The sequence below is a fragment of the Rhinatrema bivittatum genome, chromosome 6, assembly GCF_901001135.1.
Source record: "Rhinatrema bivittatum chromosome 6, aRhiBiv1.1, whole genome shotgun sequence".
NCBI lineage: Eukaryota > Metazoa > Chordata > Amphibia > Gymnophiona > Rhinatrematidae > Rhinatrema > Rhinatrema bivittatum.
Genome location: NC_042620.1, coordinates 201,367,183 through 201,389,063, shown reverse-complemented (window position 1 = coordinate 201,389,063; position 21,881 = coordinate 201,367,183). Strand labels below are relative to the sequence as shown.

General features: G+C 43.7%; 1 protein-coding gene across 1 annotated transcript in view; it reads left to right on the top strand.

Moving 5' to 3' along the window:
• The window catches only part of IQCA1 (IQ motif containing with AAA domain 1), a 645,805-nt gene that overhangs the window by 512,353 nt on the left and 111,571 nt on the right, over positions 1–21,881 (top strand). The window contains exon 14 of the mRNA XM_029606410.1: positions 7,094–7,201. Within this exon, the coding sequence (XP_029462270.1) occupies positions 7,094–7,201 (108 nt within the window). The remainder of the gene's footprint in view (positions 1–7,093; positions 7,202–21,881) is intronic.

Genomic DNA, 21,881 nt, shown 5'->3' with positions numbered 1-21,881 from the left:
GACCACACCCCCGGGACCGGAGGACGGAGTGGGGCTGCCGGCGATGCGCTCAAAGGTAAGGGGGGGTTTAGATAGGGCCGGGGGGGGGGGGGTTAGGTAGGGGAAGGGAGGAGAAGGTGGGGGGAGGGCGAAGAAAAGTTCCCGAAATCGGAGCAGCCTCGGAGGGAACAGGCAGGCCGCGCTGGGCTCGGCGCGCGCAGGTTGCACAAATGTGCACCCCCTTGCGCGCACCGACCCCGGATTTTATAAGATACGCGCGGCTACGCGCGTATCTTATAAAATCTGGTGTACTTTTGTTAAAATCCGCCCCAAATGTTTTTTAAACTGATCAGCTTAAACTGAAAGCCTCTCTAATAAAGAATCATTGGCAGAAATAATCAGTTCCAGGAGGCTTTTGAGAATGTTTGTGTACTTTAGGGAATATGTAGAAGGTTGGTACCTTTGGAAATTTAGGACTGAGAAAATTATATTCTTGGTTAGTTAAGCCTCATTGAAAGCTCTTCTGCAATTGCTTTTAATCACATTTTGTAAAGCTACAATGGGATTTGTAAGGACATTATACTAGATGTGTCTTGAAGCTGTCCAACAAACTCTGCCTGATAGTCAGAATGGTTCAACACCATAATTGACCCAACTTTATCTGTTGGCTTTATGACACTAGAAATGTCATTCTTAAGCCTCACCAGTGCATTCCTTTCTAATGTTGATAAATTGTCCGAACAATAGGTGCTCTTTTTCTTTTCCTTTTCTAACATTTCTACATCATGTAAAACCATTGATTTAACGTGGGAATGAGGGAGTGTAATGGATCCGGTAGAACCCAACTCGAATGACTTTTTACAATTGAAGTAGACATTCTTCTGTTAATCTGTTGAGAAAAAAACAATTTGATAGATAGTTACCTGACGAAATGCTCAAAATCAAGTCTAAACTGAAAGGGATCATAGAGGACAGCAGGAACAAATGCCATGCCTTTTGATAAAACAGATTTTTCAATTTCAAAAATTGTTCGATTAGTCAAATTAATTACTGCTTAAATCAGCTGTTGTTCTGAGTGGTTGATTGTGTCCATTGTTTCTGAGGCGGAGAGTTAGATCTCTCATTCCTCCAGTTACCCCATGCTCTTCTCCTTGCTCTTGTTCCAGATTCTAAAAAAGACTGTCTGAGTGGGGCCATGAAGGATCTTCCCCTTCTGCAAAATCATCAGAGAATGATGAAATATCGAAAGAAACATGTTTGTTATTCTTCCTGAAATCTGGTCTGCTCCAGGGATAGATAGAACAATTTAGCCAGCTTATGTTTCCTAACATCATTTCTGAATCAATCAACAGTCTTTTGTAAATCCTCAAAATTTGAGTTGAATAGATCTGTGGATGTTTCCAAATTTAATAAATATTACTTTGTCATCTAAATATTTTTTGAGCAAATTATTTGATTGCTGGTAGTCTCAATGATAAAGACCATTAGGTCTAAGGAGCACTTACTGAAAATACTGTTCCAGCAAACTCAAAACTTTGATCATCATATAATTTGTGTTCTTTCTGACTTCCAGCATTTTATTAATGTTGCATCATGATATTCTGTATGAGTGCTTCTTTTGTACAACATCAAAAGATCTGACTATTGAACACTAATTACAGATGTAACATTTCTATGTAGCAATGATGGATCTTGCAGTAAAGTATTTACATGTTTAGTACTATAGCTGAACACACTGCTCCATGTGTGGGCCATGCCTCAATCTATGAAATATCATTGCAAATAAGAGGTAAAAGGGGAGAAAAAAGCATACAAAAAACAAAAGGTCTCCACCAATGTAATATTCGATCTTGCTTAATAACAAAAAAGGGTGATTGGTGACAAGGAGGAAAAGACCTCAGACATTAACAGGTAGAGTTTAAAAACCTATGCGTGGCCAAGCCAGGAGATACGTGCATGACTTGGAAGCGCCTGGGCCCAACGGATTTTAAAAGGCCTGCAGCCACACGTGTATCTCCCAGTACGTGCATTAAAAATATTTTGGGAAAAAGAGATGGGGAATGGACATGAGTGGGCTGGAACTGCACCATCAAGTCAGTTACACTCACAAGTGCATCGGTATCCCACAACCACGTTAACTTGCTTCTGTTATGGACTGCTTGTAAGTAGTGCAATTAAAAAGAAATAGGGTAGTCAGTGAGGTTTTAAGGGTCAGGGCTAGCAGGGTAAAAGGGAGGCAAGTTAGGTAGGGTGTTTAGGAATTTCGCTCCTTTACTGGGGTGAACTGGGAGGGAACTGGGAAATAGGCCTAATACGTTGCTGCTCGTACCCATTAAAATTCCCCCCTTACGCGCTCCACAAGGCATTCACACGCACATACACGTGTCGATATAAAATCATACATGCATGTATGCGTGGGCATATTATAAAATGTGCATATATTATAAAATCGGTGCATCCATGTGCACGCGTCGACAAAAGCGCACACATGTGGGCACGTGCATCAATTTGAAAGTTACTGTCTAAATATGCATGTGATTGCTCACTTAAAGCATACTTGTTCATATAATCATTGGTCCAAAACCTCCACCTCCTTTAAGTTTTTTTCTTGAAAAATCTTGCTTTTAATAAAACCTATTTTATTGAAAAATTATATCTGTGATTTTTTAATAAAAATGAACTAAGATAATTATTTACAAAACTCTTTTGCCCAGTGTCTACTTAAAGTGAAACTAAATCATTAATATACAAATGTTGTTGCTTAGAACCACTGGTGGTGAAAGGAACCAGCTAAGGAGCTGCTTTCTTATCAAATACAATCATTGAACGGCAAAATATAGTACCAATGTTTGAAAAAAGTCACAATGTAAAACACAATCCTTGAATGCTGGAATGTAATTTCAAATATTTCCAACCAGTCACTTATCTTATATGTGATCCATATATCTTCACTGTTTCAAAACTTGAAGATGCCAGAAGATGAACTTATAAAGTAAGTCCACTTAATGTAAACCCAGAAAATCACTCCAGTTGGTGTAAGAAAGCCAGAAGTAGTTCCAGTCAATACAATAAAGCCGACACTGGCTAGCGTTTTGCAATTATGCAGCTTCAGATCCCAGCATCTGCAGCTGGAGAGCAAGGCTTCCACCACAGACCTAAGAGAAGACCAGCCTGGGACTTATAACCGCCATGTGTCTTGGATCTATTGCTATGAAAAGAGAGGCCACTTTGCCAGGGAATGTTCCAGTCTGAGGAATAAGTTATGGATGTCAACTTAATGAAACTCCACATTTGTATCTTTGTTGATATTTCTTGATCTGGACTTACTACAAATTGGAGAAGAGACAGCTGAGAGGAGATTATGATAGAGGCCTATAAAGTAATGAGTAGCGTGGAATGAGTAAATGTTAATCAGTTGTTTACTTTTTCAAACAGTACAAAGACTAGGGGACACACAATTAAGTTACTAGGTGATACATTTAAAACTAATAAGAGAAAATATTTTTTTACTCAATACATAATTAAGTTTTGTATTTCATTGCCAAATGTTGAGATGAAAGCTATTAGTGTAGCTGTGTTTAAAAAAGGTTTGGAAAGTTCCTGAAGGAAAAGTCCATTAACAATTTTTAAGGTGGACTTAGGGAAATCCACTGCTTATCCCTGGGATAAGCAGCATGAAATCTATCTATCCCCCTTGGGATCCTGTTAGGTACTTGTGACCTGGATTGACCTCTGTTGGAAACAGGATACTGGGTTTGATGGACCTTTGATCTGACCCAGTATGGTGAGTCTTATGTTCTTATGTACTACCTTTATGGTCCTAGTTAAGCTGGATGGGGTCCTTACTCAGGCCATGGTCAGTTCCAAAAGTATAAAAACCATCATTTGGAGGGAACTAGTTAAGCAAATTCAGATTGTCTATAAATATACAGTAATGTTAGCTTGCATTAACGGAGGCCAATGGCAGTACCTTATCACACAGATCTCTTTGAAAACACCTGCTGGATAGATACAACCTTGAAGTGGGAATATTCAGTGGATCTTGCACCCGATCATCTTGGGGCATGATTTCCAATACTTTGGGACTCTGTGGTTCCAGCTCATGGCTGGATCAACCAACTCTGTACATGAATAAGAGTTGTTTTAATTTCTGGAGATCTTCCATCAAGGGAACCTAGACTTATATTTGAGGGCTACCAAGATTCTCCCAACCTCAATGGCTATGCTGCCAGGGAAAGGTTGGGTATTCCAGGCATCTAGAAGCCACTGTAGTATTATAGGAAAAATGAGAAGCCCTTAATTGACCCCTTAGAATGGATGGGGATGGGTAACCCTGGGAATTTTAGATGGGTCCAAATAAATAATGGTTCCCTTAAGCTTCATGGGAGCATGTACAGGTGGTAGCGAATGAGTCAGATCCTGGCATAGAGACCTTCCAAGCATTAAAGAAGGCCCTCTGTTCAGAACAGGTCTTAAAGGCTTTTCATCGTCCACACAGATGCCTCAGAAATGAGTTTGGGAGCAGTCTTGAACCAAGTAAAAGAGGACTAGAAATCTCTGATCACCTTTATCATTTCTCCATAGTTGAGAAGGAAGCATTGACAGTAAAATGGGCCTTAGAAGCGTTCCAACATTGTTTGCTCACATGCAAGTTCACCCTCATGACTAACTACCAACCTCTGTCCTGGATTGCCAGAAATGAGACAAATGGTCAAATAATGTAGTGGTTCTTAGCTCTCCATCCTTTCACTTTTCAGATCCATGATAGGGTTCAAAAGGAAAATTAGAATGCCATCTTCCTTTCAAGTACTGTATCACTGACAGAAGCTGGTGCTCAACCCAAGCTGAGAGGGTGGGAATGTGAGAGGGTGTATAGACTAGATCCCCAGAACACCTTAAAAGACTAGGAACTGTTATCTAGCCTGATCCTCCTTAAATACATAGAATGGGAATCCAGGCCACAGGGCATTTTCTAGCAGAAAAGAATAAAAGCCCAGGCTCAGGAAAGAGCTAGGAACTACAGAATGGGAGGAAGCTCTAGTAACTATGCCAAAACTGTATTTTTGAATGCCTGACTTTTGATGTGAAACTGCTAAGGTAATCAGACTCTTACTGCTTTTCTGTTTATGTAAAAAATAAAAGTATTTTTCTATTGAAAACCAGAGTCCAGGTGAATTACGCTATCATATCCATGTTGAAGGACCCTAGGACCCCTTCTGCCTCTATTTCAATGAAAAACAGGCAAATTCAAAGCAACACCAGTCGCCAGTATCCTTGGAGTGCCATCTAAGTCATTATCATAATCATCAAGCATGAATAGGTTGATGGTAATGACCAGGAGATCCAAATGTTGATCACCCTTACTGTTAAGCTTCTCAAATATTCATGTTCTTTGATCCAAATAGATTGGAAATTACAGTTGTCAAACAAACTCTGTCCATTTTGGCTAGCGGACCATATAGCTCACTGTTATGTGTTACTGGCTAACAGATTACAGCCTCTGTCAAGGGTCATCAAGTGAGAGTCATGGTGACTTCAGTTGCTTAACTCAAGACCACTTCTGCTGTAGATATTTTAAAACCTGTAATTGGTCATATGTTCACACCTTCAAGTCCCACTAGTATTGGGATAGTGTGTCCTGAGCAGACAGGAATTTTAGACAAGCAGTTCTGCACTGCATCTTCTCCTAGTAGTCCACTCTCCATTTGGTGGGACTGGGTTGTCGTTAAGTAACTTGGTGACTTAGTGGGGCTGGGTTTATTTAAGTATGTGCTTCCACTGTACACTTCTCAGCTTGGAACTCCCTGTGTTTAACAACTAATTCATGCCTGCTTGTCAATGGAGAATGCAAGTGCCTTTGTAGACATGAGATGAATGAGGCAATCTTAATACCTTCCTGCTTCCCTCGAGAGTTGACTTTCTCGCTAAAGCTTAAGCTCTAGAAGAGACTGAGGAGTTCACAAACCAGCACGTGTATGTGACTTCCTGTTCATGCTCAGGAAAGGTTTTGCTGAGCTCTGAAATCTTGGTCAGTGTTGGCATTGTCAGATTATGTGACTCCACACATAATGACTAATTCATCTTATTGTTTAAGGAGAACTCTTTGTATAGATAAGCAAATTTGCTTTTCAATCTCATTCTTAAGGTGATATCTAACTGGTTTGATTTTCAAGATATCTGTAGTAAATATGTGCAAAATATATTTATTTATTTATTTTATTTATTTAAACATTTTTATATACCGGCATTAGTTGTGGACACCATGTCGGTTTACAGTAAACAGGTTAAGTTTGGAAAATTACATTTTAACAGGGAAGTCAAAACTGGGAGAGGGGGGTAACGAAAGGCAGCTGAGAAAAGACAGGATAACAAAACGAGGTTCCTCGAAGTGAGGAGAGGGAGTATAACAAAACATAGCTCTTCAATATGAGGAAAAGGAGTAGACGTAATGTGGTCTACTTTGGCACGGATTGATGGCTTTTTATTCTGGGTAAGCTGGCATTCCTGTTTGCATACATTAGAGAGACAAAGAATGTAATTTTAAAAGGTTTTACGTGTGATTGGACTTTATGTGCAAAAATGGGGTTTTGAAAATTCCTTTCAATATATGCTCCTTTTACGTGCATAACTCCTTTGAAAATTCACTCCAGTGTGTGCAAATATATCTCGTACATATTCATTACAGATATCCTGAAAACCAGACTGATTTGGTGGGCCTCCAGGACAGGGTTCAGAAACAATGAATTAGACCACCAGGTTTACTTTTGAAGCAGGCCTGAAGTAAGTTTATGGGAGCTAGTTGGCCCCTTTAAAAGATGGCTGCCCTGGGATGTGGGTCTGCCATGATGCGGCATGCAGTCGGGTTAGCTAAATTGTGGCATTATTTCCATTATATTTTACCAGGTAAAAAAACACAGTTTAATAAAATAGCCCTCTTAATCTGTTGTAATACTAATGCAGTGCCCTTGGATTATTTTTTTAGTGTCTTTTTCATATGTAAATCAGAAGTAGTGAATTAGATTATGATGATTAAAGTACATTCCATTTGAAGGCAGGAGGGTAGTAGTGGATATCATTGTTTAACACTCATGATACTTCTGCTTTTCCCCTTCAGGCGAGTACAACTATCTGGGGGCCACACTGCGTCAGATGGACATAGAACCCATGCCATCCCTCTCAGATGTCCAGCAGCTGATTGTGCTATATGGTATCCTGCCACTAGGTAACTGCAGATCACCATTTAAAGAGAACTTCCATGCTCAGAATTCAAGGATGTTCATTATCGAGCCAGGTGAAAGTAGCCTCTAACTGGACAATAAGTTTTAGACCCATACTTACTGTAAAATTACTTAATTTACAAAGGACTGTCAGTTGCAGATAGGCGCATTAATTTTAGGCTAGCACTGGAGTAGTAATGTCAGTTTGTTATGCCACTTGTGATTTCACTAACTGCTCTATTGTTGATGACTCAATATAGATGCTCTTATGATGGCATGATCAGTGAATTTTCATAATTCCCTTTACACAGACTGTTTCACAAAACATACTTGGATTAAACCTTCATTATCAATAATCCATACAATTCAGTGGCTATGGTAGACCCAAATAGGAGAGTGGCTCATAGAAAGTCACTTTAATGTATGAAAATGTGTAATTGAGAGTCAATAAAAGGTCACAGAAATGGATGTTTTTGGAAAGCTTCTTCTGTGTATGAAGACTATATTGCTTCATATAGCACTGGGTTAGGGAAAGGGCAATGTAAGGTTTTATCATTTATCAAACATCTATGATAATCAAATTCACAAGTGTTATTTTTTAAATTCTTTAAGCATATTTATATTCCGATATTAGCACTCAGTCAGATGAATCCATACCAGGTAGGCTTTGCACCTCTACCAGCAGATGGAGACGGAGCAAACTGATGTCACAGTATATATGTATATATGTAGGCTAGACCACGCTCTGAGGCTTTTTCACTGCACGATGCATGGTAGGCCTCAATGGCATTTTGCGCACTTTCTTTAGGCTGCCCTGTACAGGATTGTTGGTTCGGTTTGTGCGTCTAGCTATGCATCCAAGTTGTGTGTTCAGTTTTTGAATGCTTAGGTGGGCCTAGTAGTCTGTGCGTCCAAGTTAAGCGGTGCCTTAAGTGGCCGTCCGCTTACTTGTGTGCTTAAGGTTTACGGTGCCTATCCTAGGGACACCTAAGTCTTGGATACCTAGGCATTGGGACACCTAGGTGTGAGACGCTTAAGGGTTGGACGCCTAATTTTTGGACTCCTAAGGTAGATGCCTAGAATTTTTGGATGCCTATAATTTTGGATGTCCTTTAAAAAAAAAAAAAGGTAAACACATGACTTTGGTCGCTGATCAGCATGCTGCCAGTCTAATGGCGCCTATATCTAACCTAAGCGCCTTTCTCTTGTACTGCCTATCATATTCAGGCATCTCAAGTCAGGAATGCCCACTGACTTGTGCCAGCGCTGTATGGAGGCTCAGGGAGATGTATCTTCCTCTGATTTCACTAGGCCTGGTTCTTTCCAGCCAGATGCAGATCTGAGTAAAGATGATTCAGGTGGGCACATGATTTTGGTCCTCCCCTAACTGATTCGTCAGCAGGGGAGAGTGGCTCAGTGAGTGCGCCTCAGGTACTTCCTTTTCCTCAGGTGCAGTCCTCAGCCCTGAGTAATGTTCCCAGGGCAGAGTTGCAAGTAGGAACCTTGCCTGGACCTGCTGTTAAGTCCTCCTAGAGTGGGATTGTCCAATAGAGATCCAGATGGCACAAATGATGACGCTGTTCCTGACTCTTTTGAGGATGATGAAATTCCTCTTGGACTAGAACCATATAAGACTATGTGACAGTTCTTTCATAGAGATGAGCTACCAGCTCTGTTTTCCCAGACCTTGAAAATGCTCAAGGTTCCTGGAGCAGATTCCATGTCTGAGCCAAAGAGAAATCCCATTTTGGTTTCCTTGTGAAAAGCAGTGATAGAGGCCATTCAAGAATTGATTGATCTTGAATGGGATGCCCCAAAGGCTAGTTTCAAAGGGGGTTAGAATTTGGAAGGCCTGTTCCCCTTGTATCCAAAATTAGATGCACTTGTGTGTGCAGTGTCCGAGCAGAACACTAATCCTGTGGAAGGAGGAGCATGATAGGATTTAAACTATCCTTAAACAGGCATTTGCAGCAGTGGCAATGACTTTGCAAAAAGCTTCTTGTTGTTCCCTGGTGGCTCGCTCTTGTTTACTTCTCTCTCAAGAGGTTGTTGACTCTGGGGTGAATTCCAGGGCAGTTATGGAGCCAGCGGCCACTTTCTTGGCAGATGCAGACTGCGATTTGGTCCACACTTCAGCCAGAATGGCTTTGGCAACAGCAGCCAGGCGTCATTTATCGTTGAGAAATTGATTGGCTGATGCAACCTCCAAGGCTAACCTAACGAAATTGCCCATTAAAGGCTCACTCTTGTTTGGGAGCGAGTTGGAGAAACTGGCCAGTAATTGGGGTGAATCACCCGTTCTTCAGTTACTGGAAGGTAAGAAGCAGACACCACACTCCTTTAGCGTGAGAGGCCATGCGTTTTCTACCCTATAAGAGGAGCAACCTTTCAGAAGACTCGACCTTTTGGTAGGTCTCAGTTCTTTCGATCCAGACAGCCCAGAGAGGGTGTGCACTCGGGTTGTGGAGCCTCCTGAGCCTCCTAATGAAAGTTTGCTGACCCATCCCCAGGAACAGGAGATAGGGGAACGCCTCTCTCTCTTCTGTCAGAGGTGGGTTGAAATCACATTGGATCAATGGGTCCTGGAGGTGATACAAGAAGCATATGCGCTGGAGTTTTGCAGAATTCCTTGGGATGCATTCATGAGCTCTCCCAGCCACTCCCCGCAGAAGAAGCAGGTAGTGGAGGATACATTGGCAAGGCTCCCTCAGTTTGAGGGCTGTTATTCCGGTGCCTATGTCTCAAAGAAAATATGGGGTGATATTCAATTTATTTTGTTGTGCCCAAGAAAGAGAGATCCTTTCATAACATTCTGGATCTCAAAGGTGTCAACTGTCATCTGCGGGTGACGCATTTTCACTTGTCTTTTATATTCATTTTATTCGTATTGATCTGTTTTATGAGTGCGCTTATATTTTTTATTATGTTATTATGTATTTACTTTTATATTGTATTGATGTTATTTTTATTATTTTATGATTGTGCTCTTGTTCATCTCTTAGACCTATTTTTTTTTTTAGTGTTAATTGATTCATAAATTCCAGTAAATGTAAAATATAAATGTAAATGTGCAGTCAGGGGAATTTCTGACCTCTTTGGATCTGTCCGAGAGTATCTTCACATTCTCATTCGACTAGAGCTTAACATTTTCTGCGGTTCACGGTTCTGAGATGCCATTATCAGTTTTGGGCCCTGCCTTTTGGTCTGGTCACCGCTCCCAGGACCTTTTCCAAGGTAATGATGGTAGTTGCAGCAGAATTGAGAAAGGATGGGATCCTAGTACACCCGTATTTGGATGACTGGCTGATTCGATCCAAATCACTGGAAGAGAGCTGCCTGGTGACCCACAAGGTGATCTTGTTGCAGGAGCTCGGCTGGGTGGTGAACCTGGCCATGAGCAGTCTTCACCTGTTCAGCCATTGGAATTCCTTGGGGATCAGTTCGACATGAAACAGGGCAAGGTTTTCCTGCTAGAAGCTCATATTCAGAAGTTGATGGCATAGCTACGTCTATTGATGTACACTCTGTGCCCAACTGTATGGTCCCATCTGCAGGTACTTAGTTTAATGGTGGCAACCCTGGAAGTGGTACCATCAGCGAGAGCACATATGTGTCCTCTTCAGCTCTCCCTGTTGTCTCGGTGGAACCCGCGGTTTCTGGACTATTCAATTCAGCAGCCCCTGCTGATGGACGACTCCTCCCAACTGCAGTGGTGACTACAGCCAGATCATCTAAAGGGAATTTTCCTAGCACCACCAGACTGGCTAGTACTGATGACAGATGCAAGCCTCCATGTTTGGGAAGCTCACTGTCAGGAGCTGTCAGCGCAAGGGCGCTGGGATACAGAAGAGTCTCTCTGGAACATCAATCATTTGGAAGCTGGGGCAGTCTAGCTGGCATGTTTGTAGTTCAGCAACAGGTTGCAGGGTCAAGCGGTACAGATATTGGCAGACAATGCAACAACTGTGGCCAACATCAATCAGCAGGGAGGACTCAAGAGTCATCAAGTGTTACAGGACATAGATCAAATTAAAGATTGGGCAGAAGTGCATCTCCAGATGATCTCAGCCTTGCACATAGCAGGAAAAGACAATGTAAGAGCAGACTTCTCAGTAGGGCAAGTCTGGACCCAGGAGAAAGGGTATTGTTGGATGAGGTGTTTCGACTGATTCTGGATTACTGGGTTCTCCCATCCCTAGACCTGTTGGCAACTTCTCAAAATGCGAAAGTTCCATGATTCTTCAGTTGCAAGAAGAATCCAAAGTCATCGGGGATCAATATCCTAGTGCAGAAATGGCTGGAAGACAAGTTGCTATATGCCTTTCCTCCATTGCTCATGTTGGGCAGATTGATTTAAAAAAAAAATTGAACGCCACAGAGGGATGGTGCTCTTGGTTGCTCTAGACTGGCCTAGGACACCGTGGTATGTGAATCTGCGGCAGCTCCTAGTGAACTTGCCCCTTCAACTTCCAACGTACAGGAACCTGTTGCAACAAGGACCAGTTCTTCATGAAGATCCAACTCGATTTTGTCTTCCAGTATGGCCCTTGAAAGGGCTCGCTTGCGGAAATGTGGATACTCAGCAGTGTTTTCCACCTTGCTAATAGCTAAAAAGTTATCAACTTCTTGGCCTATGTGCGAGTTTGGCAAGTGTTTGAGGCCTGGGATGAAGATTGAGGTGCTCTTCCTAGTTCATCCTCAATCCCGTTCATTTTGAAATTTTTGCAAGATTGCTCGAATAAAGGCTTGGTCCTCAATTGCTTAAAGGTACAATTAACGGCTTTCATCTATTTCAGTGGTCAGGTGAATGGATGTTCCTTGTCAGCTCATTCTGATGTGACTGGGTCCTAAAAGGAGTGAAACATCTTCATCATCCTTTGCAGTTTCTGATGCCCCTATGGAGTCTTAATTTGGTATTGGATTTTTTGGCAGGCCCTATGTTTAGACCGCCGCATACTCTGTCCTTGACTTACTAACCTTGAAAACGATGTTTTTAATGGCAATTTGTTCTATGCATAGGGTATCTGAACTGCAGGCCTTGTCTTGCTGGGAGCCTTTCCTCTGGGTGACTCCAGGGGTGGTACAGCTGCATACTGTTCCTTCCTTTTTTACTAAAGGTGGTCACTGAGTTTCACTTGAATCAGTCCATCTCCCTGCCTTCTCTGGACAGAGAGAGAAATGTAAAGGAGTATCATCTGTTGAAGCCCTTGGATGTCAAGAGACATATTGCCAGGTATCTGGAAGTTACTAAGCTGTTATTGAAGATGGATTACCTGTTTGTCCTTCACGATGGTACTAGGGATGGAGAACCAGCCTCGCAGGCTACAATAGCTCACTGGATTAAGGAGGTAGTCACGGCTGCAGATGTTGATTCTGGGAAGCCGTTACTTAGTCAGGTCAGTGCTCATTCCACTAGGGCTCAGGCAGTGAAATTGTTGTCTCTTGTTGACATTTGCCAAGCTGCAAAGTGGTCCTTGTTACACACTTTTTCCACATATTATCATCTGGATGTGCAAGCCCAGGAGGATGCAGCCTTTGCAACTGCAGTTTTGACTGGACTGCGGGCAGCCTCCCGCCCTATTCAAAAGTAGTTTGGCTACATCCCACTTATTCTGGATTCATCTGACTGGATGCTAAGAAATGAGAAATTACTACTTACCTGATAATTTCCTTTTCTTTAGGACAGTCGGATTAATCCAGCTTCCCTCCCTTGGCTGCCGAATGATTGTAATGTGGTCCTCCTCCATGGCTGCTTGCTGCAAGGATTCTGGTAAGTGTTAGTCCAATCCTTAGACTAGTTTCTGAGCTCAGTTTTGCCTATTGGCTGAGTATTAAAATGTTTATCTGTTTTTCATCAAGCTTTGCTAATCTATCCACAGTTGCTTTTGAAGAGAGTACTGGCAGGCTGATGTCACTGCAGGGGTATATATACGGTGGTGTCAGTTTGCTCTGTCTCCATCTGCTGGTAGAGGTGCATAACCCAGTTGTTCTGGATTCCTCTGACTGTCCTAAAGAAAAGGAAATTATCAGGTAAGTAGTAATTTCTCAATGTGTTGTACATAGTGGATTACAAACATTTTAACATAAAACATTTTGTACAGTTAGACAATATAAACAAGATATTTCCTTCACATCTTATAACTTCCCCCTATCAGTTCAACAGTGTCAATAAAATATCATCAATTAGCAGCCAATAAAAATGCTTCATTAATTTAAAAATTCAATACATCAGTCTCTAACATTAACAGATGAGTGAAGATTATTTAATCACCTAGAGAGCTCTTGTGAAGGTTTTTGGCATTCCGATATATATTGAATTGCAATAATCTAAGTCAGTCAGGACAAATGCCTGCAAAACAGTCCAGAAATAATTATTAGATTTTAAAGGTTTAAGATTTTGCAACAGCTACAGTTTAAAGAATACCCCATTCACTGTGGCTCTAGCCTATGTTCACAATAATAAAGTACAGGCTAGTATAATACTAGAGATTTTTAATTGAGAAGAAATAGATATGGTGACTTCATCTGATTGAAAATGTAATGGAATATCAGAACATTTAAATATTTCAAATATTTCAGACATCATAAAACGTAACATAGTGTCAAATATAGATGAGGTAACAGAAAGATGTCATCAGCATAGATCCTATAACTGGTATCCATCCCATCTAGTAGATTGCAAATTGGGCAGAGGTAAAGACCGAACAGTGTGGCAGACAGAGAGAAGCTCTCTGGGATCCCATTGTCAGAGGATGCCAAAGGGATACATTAGAGCCAGATCTCACCTGTTAACATTGATCCATCCAGTATTAGTAAAATCAGCTTAATACTGTTCTTGATATTCCTAAATTAAATAAACAGGATAAGATAATGTGGTGATTTAACATGTTTAAGGCTGAGGAAATATTGATATCAATAACAGGAACCACCAATTATAGTGAGGAAATATTGAAATATAGAAACATGATGACAGAAAAAGATCATACAGCCTATCTAGTCTGCCCATCCATACCAACTATTCAGCTTTACAATCCCTACAACTTCCTCAGATATCTGTGCTTATCTCATGCTTTCTTGAATTAAAATCCATCATTTACATGGGGAGGCTGTTTCATAGAAACATAGAAACATAGAAGTGACGGCAGAAGAAGACTAAACGGCCCATCCAGTCTGCCCAGCAAGCTTTCACACCTATTTGTTTTCATAATCTCTTACTCTGACCGCTGAGGTCAGGGCCCTTATTGGTAACTTTTTGGTTCCAATTCCCTTCCACCACCACCATCGATGCAGACAGCAGTGCTGGAGCTGCATCTAAGTGACGTATCTAGCTAATTGGTTTGGGGTAGTAACCGCCGTAATAAGCAAGCTACTCCCGTTTGTTTACCCTGCATGTGCAATTCAGCCATTGTTGGTTGTCTGAATAAAAATCCTCTTTACTTAATTCCCTCTGTTGCTGAAGCAGTGAGCTGCGCTGGATACTTATTCCAAGTCAAGTATCATGTTTAATTGATTCGGGGTAGTAGCCACCGTAACAAGCCAGCTACTCCTATGCTTATCTGTTTACCCAGACTATGTAATTCATTCCTTGTTGGTTGATGCTGAATATAAATCATCTTTTCTTCATTTTCCCTGCCGTTGACGGAGAGAGCTATGCTGGATGTGCATTGAAAGTGAAGTATCAGGCTTATTTGATTTGGGGTAGTGACCACCGTAACAAGCAATCTACTCCCCTGCTTTTTTGTGGATGCAAATCCTTTTTTCCACATTTCCTCTTGCCGTTGAAGCATATAGCAATATTGGAGTCGCATTAACTGTGTGTATGTTTATTGAATAAGGATATTAATCTCCAGGTAGTAGCCGACATTCCCACAAGCAAGCCACCCCTTGCCTCTTCTCTTCATCCTTCTCTTTTCTTTATCCACTATCTTTTCTGTACTAAAACATTTCCTTAGATTACCCCTGAATCTATACACTTTCACTGTCATCCGATGAACCTTGATTCTAGAGCCTCTCCTTTGAAAGAGGTCCACCTCCTGTGCATGGAATCCTTGGAGGTATTTAAATGTCTCTCTCATATCTCCTTTATCCCACCTTTCCTCTCTAGAGTATACATGTTTAAATCATAGTCTGTCTTCAAATGCGTTAGAATGAAGATCACGGATCATTTTAATAACCACCCTCTGGACCAATTCCAACCAGTTTATAGCCATTTGAAGATTGGGTCTCCAGAACTATATACAGTATTCCAAATGAGGTCTCACCAGAAACTTATGCAAAAGGCAATATCACTGCCTTTTTTCTGCAGCCAACTATCTTTCTGGCTTTTGACGTCACCTTATCCACTTGTTTGACCATCTTAGCATCATCAGATTCGATCATCTCCAGATCCTACTCTTCTTTTTTGCTTAGAAAAATTTCACTCCATACTCTGAATTTTTTAGCATTCAGTTTTAGTTGCCAGATGCTAGACCATTCCTTGAGTGTCACTAATCCTTCCTCATGTTTTCCATACCTTCTTAGCTGTCTATCCTGTTGCAGATATTAGTATTATTGGCAGATATTGGTATTATTGGCAAAAGGTCAAACCTTTCTCGATAATACTTTTACAAGAGGGCAGGGATGCATTTTGTACCCCTGTGAAATCTCCAATGTAAAATATTGAGGCTTGAGAGCAGCATAGTTTCTGTACTATAGAAAAGACGGAACCAGGCCCGGTGTGACTGGGTGTGCATACTGTGTATTTGCACGGAGGAGCACACCCGGAAAGGTGGCAGGCTAGCAGCATCAGGAGAGGCTGTGAGCTACCAGTGGAGCCTAACCAGCCGGTGGCCGAAGAGAGAATGCCAGCGATGGAAGGAGAAGCCCATGCGTGCACATGTCCGCACACAGCTTCCGCTCCCTCCTCCCCCTCCCAAGCAGAAAGAACAGTGGGCCACAGTGGCAAACTAAGGGGGAGGAGGGAGCGGAAGCTGTGTTTGGGTGTGCGAGCATGCATGTGTCCCACGGCAGCACGAAATAACGTGCTGGCGGGGTTCCTACTCCCCGCCAGCAAAAGTGATGTCCTATGGTGCCGCCAGTGTTTCCTCCAAGTCCGCGGCAGAAGAAGAGGCCCTGCCATACCGCCAGTCTTTCCCTGAAGCTGGCGGCAGATGAAGATGCCCTGCTCTGCAGCCAACAGCAGAAGAAGAGGTCCAAAATGTGAGTGAGAGCACGGCCCTGTGCGAGTGAGTGCCTGTGTATGAGAGGGTGTGTGTGTGTGTATGTGTGAGGGTGCCTCTATGTCTGTGTGTGGGTGACAGTGTAAGAGCTTCTGTGTGTGTCTGAGAGTGCCTGTGTGTGTATATGAGAGGGTGCCTTTGTGAATGTGACTGTGTAAGAACTTCTGTGTGTCACTGTATGAGAACTTCTGTGTGAGGACCTGTGTGCCTGTGAATGAGTCTGTGTAAGAGCTTGTTTGTTTGTATATGTTTGGTGCCTGTGAGAGCCTGTATGTCACAAATAAGCTCTCACAGGCACACACACAAACATAAAGTATCTATGAGGGTGAGGGAGAGGCAGCCCGTGTATGTTAGAGAGAGAGAGTGTGGGAGAGAATGAATGTGTTATTGTGCATGTGTGTGAGAGAGAAGATAAAAATTGTGTGGCCCTACCTCCCCCAATCCACAACAATCTCAGGGTGACTGGAAATCAGATCGCAGGTATAGAAAGCAGATGTTTAAATCCTTTAGAGTTTTAATCATTGGGTGTAATTTGATGATTCCGCTCTTTTGAAATATTTGTTTTTAGGGGGAGGAAAGAACATTTTTAATTGGATTTTTTATTCATCAGATTTTTACATTTTTTTGGTGTTTGGGAAATTTTCAATATTCTATTCATTAACTGGTTTGAAATATTCTTTTTATGAAAATGACTTTATGAATAATGTTTTATATTTCTTGATTTTATTATTCAATGTTTTATGAAGAATGTTAATGCTTCTATTTTTCCATTGTTGCTCTGCATATAGAGGCTGGCTTGTTGTGGGTTGCAGTTCAGTTCTTTTCAGCACGTTTCTGTTTATACTTTCAGATCTCATTATTCTGTATTTGATCAGGGTCTCTCTGTGTTCTGCATATGTGACCGAAGTGAGGTATTTTGCTGGCATGTAATTTCTGTAATTTCTATAGCAGCCTGGTTTCCTAATAAGAGTTTTTATTGGTGCTCTAGGGCCTGGTATAATAGGTGCAGTGTTGCCTTTTCATAGATAAGCTTGATTGGGTTGTTTTGGTATGGGAGGTTACTGTTGCATGCCCCGACTGCGCTAGGGCTGCAACCAGCCCTGCTCACCTTCCAGACCCAGCCTCCACTGCTCCCCCGGTCTCTCCTGCGGTCGTAGCTAGCCGTCTGCACCCTCGGGCTCCTCGGCCTCCTCAACTCCAGACCCGGTTCCCTCCTGCTCCGGTGCTCCACGTCCCTCGCAGTGCGGAGAAGCCCACACCACGCCTTCCTGCAGTCAGCCCCTAGGTGTGCGCATGCATAAAAGGCTGGGCTCAGCTCTTCATTCCTGGCCTTGGCAAACGGGGCGTCACATTGTGTGAGCTAGTTGCTGTCCTCATTCCTGTGCTTGTTTCAGTGTTCCCGTGTACCTGTGCTTGTTCCAGTGTTCCTGAGTTCCTGTGCTTGTTCCAGTGTTCCCGCGTCTGTTCCTGTGTTCTTCTTCTTGTTTCAGTGTTCCTGCGATGTTCCTGTGTTCCCGTGGTCTTTCCTGTGTTCCTTCGTTCCTGAGTTTATTCCATATTCTGCAACCCAGGTTGTATCTTCTCGGACTGATACCTGGTACTGACCTCTGCTTGCCTCTGACCACGCTTGGACCAATACCTGGAATTGACCTCTGCTTGCCTCTGACCATGCTTAGACTGATACCTGGAACTGACCTCTGCTTGCCCCTGACCACGTTCAGACTGATACCTGGTACTGGCCCTTGCTTTGGCTGACCATCCTCAAATGGATACCCTGGCCTTAACCCTTGTGCTCCATTCGGACACACTCTTTGCTTCTCCTGAGATCACCCAGCCCACCTGCCTTGATGCTGTCTGCGGCCTTCCTCGAGCTAGACCACTAGGCACTGCCTACCCTGCCCGGAGGACCTTCCGTTCCTGCCTTGTACCCGTGGTCTCCGGTACTCTCTGTTCTGGTCTAGCTCATCTGTTCACCATCAGCCATGCACCTTTCCTCCTTGTGGGCACACCTCTATACTATCTCTCCAGGAGACCCCCAGAGGCCCACCTAAGCCCAGGCAGCCTGGGAATCCAAGGGCTCAACCCACAGAGCCCTGGGGCCGTTATTGGTGAAGCTCCAGCTTGCCTCTGCTCCTTGTGTGCTCCGCCTCCTGGCCTCAGGCGCCCTCTGGGATCCCTCAGAGGGCCATACCAATCCTGCGCCAGGCCAAGGGTCCACCTTCAGCACAACAGGTTGCCAAGGCCATGGACTCGGCGGAGTCCTCCGCCTTGGAGGCTATTCTGGGCCTGGCTACACATGTCCGGGAGCAGCAGCAATACCTCGAGGCATACCTCAGTGGAGAAACTACGGTCACAATTTGAAGAGTCCGCCATGGCCAACCCTGGGATGCTTGCTCATAGCACTTCCTCTGGTTCATCGCCCTCACAGGCACTGCTGGCCCTCCCTACTCCTCCCCGATTCAATGGGAACCCTCGTCTCAGCCGAGGCTTCATTAACCAGTGTTACATGCAGTTTGTGCTACAACCTTCTCTGTTTCCGGACTAAGTGACAAAGATCACTTTTATCCTTTCGCGTTTGGAGGGGAAGGCCCTGGCATGGGCCTCCCCGCTTTGGGAGCGTTCTAACTCTTTACTATAGCAGCTCCCTCACTTCATTTCTACGTTCCGATGCACCTTCGATGACCCAGGCCGACAGGCGGTCGCCGGACACCATCTCCTCCACCTCTGCCAGGGGACCCATTCCCTCACAGAATACACCTTGGAATTCCGAATGGAATTGGGATGGCAGGAGGACTGCCTGCGGGGCCTCTATCTCGAAGGACTGTCATCCGCTCTAAAAGATGACCTGGCAGCCCAAGAGATTCCTGCGTCGTTGGAGGACCTCATCTCCTTGGTCGGGCGGATTGACCACCGCCTCCAGGAATGGCATCGGGAGGTAAGGGCCATACAATGAGCGGCCCCAGAACCACCTCAGTCTGCTAACCCTAGATCAAGGGCAACACCAGTGGTATCCCCGTCAATGGAAGAACTGATGCAGATCAACCGCAGTCGTCTTACTCCCGAAGAACGCCTCCGAAAGCGGAAGTCTGGTCTTTGCCTCTACTATGGGGGTCCTGGTCACCATATCCAGACCTGTCCGTGCATCTGGGAAACTCCAAAGCCTAAGCCCGGCGGGGGTCCAGAGCTTGGGCACTACAGTTACAGGCCCTCAACTACTGCTTCCCGTCTCCCTCTTCAGGGAGGCACATTCGTTTTCCACCACCGCCCTCATGATACTGGGGCCGGTGGGAATTTTATTCTTGAGGAGTTAGTCACATTACTCCAGATTCCTACTCAACCCCTTGAAGTTCCGCTGCGAATAGCCTCCATCCATGAGAACCCCTACCTGACCGCATTACCCATCATACCCTAGCCATCCGGATGACCGTAGGGACTCTCCATGATGAGGAGATTCCTCTCTTGGTCCTGAAACAGTCAGTATACCGCATCATCCTCGGCCTACCCTGGCTATAATACACTCCCCACACTTTGACTGGGAGTCGCTCCAGCTCATTGAGTGGGGTTCTCAGTGCCAGATACATTGCTTACGGCGGGTGTCCCCATCCATACCTGTGTTAACCTCCATGACCCTTCCTGGGCTACCTTCGCCCTACGCTGACTACCAAGATGTCTTCTCAAAGCAACAAGCCGACATCTTACCACTTCTCCGGAAATTTAACTGCCCAATCGAGCTGTTACCCGGTACCATGCCTCCCAAAGGGAGAACATACCCATTCTCACTTCCCAAGACCTAGACCATGTCAGCTTACATCAAAGAGAACCTGGCCAAAGGATTCATCAGGGCCTCTACATCCCCTGTGGGCGCCGGATTCTTTTTTGTCAAGAAGAAGGATGGTACCTTAAGGCCATATATTGACTACCGCAGCCTGAACGCCGTCACCCGCAAAGACCAGTACCCACTTCCGCTCATCAGTGAGCTATTCGATTGGCTCCAGGGGGCCCGGATTTTTACCAAGTTGGACCTGCGTGGGGCCTATAATTTGGTACACATTCAACCCGAAGACATCTGGAAGACGACGTTCAATACGCGAGATGGACACTAGAAGTACATAGTGATGCCCTTTGGGCTATGCAACACTCCTGCCGTCTTCCAGAGAATGATGAATGAGATTTTCTGAGACCTCTTATACTCCTTCATCGTAGTCTATTTGGATGACATTTTGATCTTTTCCCATCGCTCTCATGTTTGGACCATCCTCCAGCGGCTTAGGGACCACCATCTCTATGCCAAACTTGAGAAATGCCTTTTTGAACAGTCCAGTCTCCCATTCCTGGGCTACATCATCTTCAGCCAGGGATTCACCATGGACCCAGATAAACTCCAAGGTATTTGTGACTGGCCCCAGCCTGTTGGTGTATGGGCCCTGCAAAGGTTCTTGGGATTCACAAACTATCACCGTCATTCTATCGTAGACTACTCCACGCTAGCCGCTCCACTGACCGCCATGACTAGGAAGGGATGTAACCTCTGGGAGTGGAATCCCAAAGCCCAGTCTGCATTCCAGGCCCTTGTTAGCGATCACCCCGCTAGGGGGGCGAAGTTAGCAATCTGTTATAATCTGGCTTCTGGATACTCCCGTTGAAGGAGGAGTTAGCAATCTGTTACGGAATCTGCCAAGGAGTTAGCAATCTGCTAGCGCTTACCCCGCCAGGAGGTCAGAGTGAGCGATCTGGTATCGATCAGCTCCTCCCAAAGGGAGGAGATAGCAATCTGATAGGCTTGGCTCCTGTAGGAGGAGGAGTTTAGCAATCTGTTAGTGCTCTGCTTCCCCAGAGGGAAGGAGTAGCAACTGTTTTGCTTTGTTCCTGTAGAAAGATGAGCCAGAAACCTGTATGATCCCCACGGGGAGATAGCTATCTGATATGGATCAGCTTCCGCAGAAAGAGGAGTAATTGTCTGATGTGGGTTGGCTCCCACAGAGTGGCAGATGATAATACCACTCTATTAGTGTAAGGAGTAACGCTTAGTAGAATAGTGAATCCCTGGGCTGATGGCAGATGACAGCGCCCTCAAGTGGAGATCCTGAGAGGGACCACCGGCTAGGCTGGAGTATTGAGACAAACACAGATAATTCTTTATTATTTATTTATTTATTTATTTCGGATTTTTATATACCGACATTCTCAATACAAGTATCGAATCAGGTCGGTTTACATATAACAAAACTTTCGCACAAAAGGCGTTACATGGAACAGCGTTTCTTAACATATAACGTATAACATATAGCATATAACCTATAACATATAGATATTAATAATAAATTAAATATTACATAGATAATAATAATAGCAACTCGTCAACAGGACGTAGGTAAATGTTCAGCTTTAATATTAAATATTAATAATTAAATATTAATCAAGCTTTAATGACTGACCAAATAGTGAATACATGACTGAATTCAAGCTC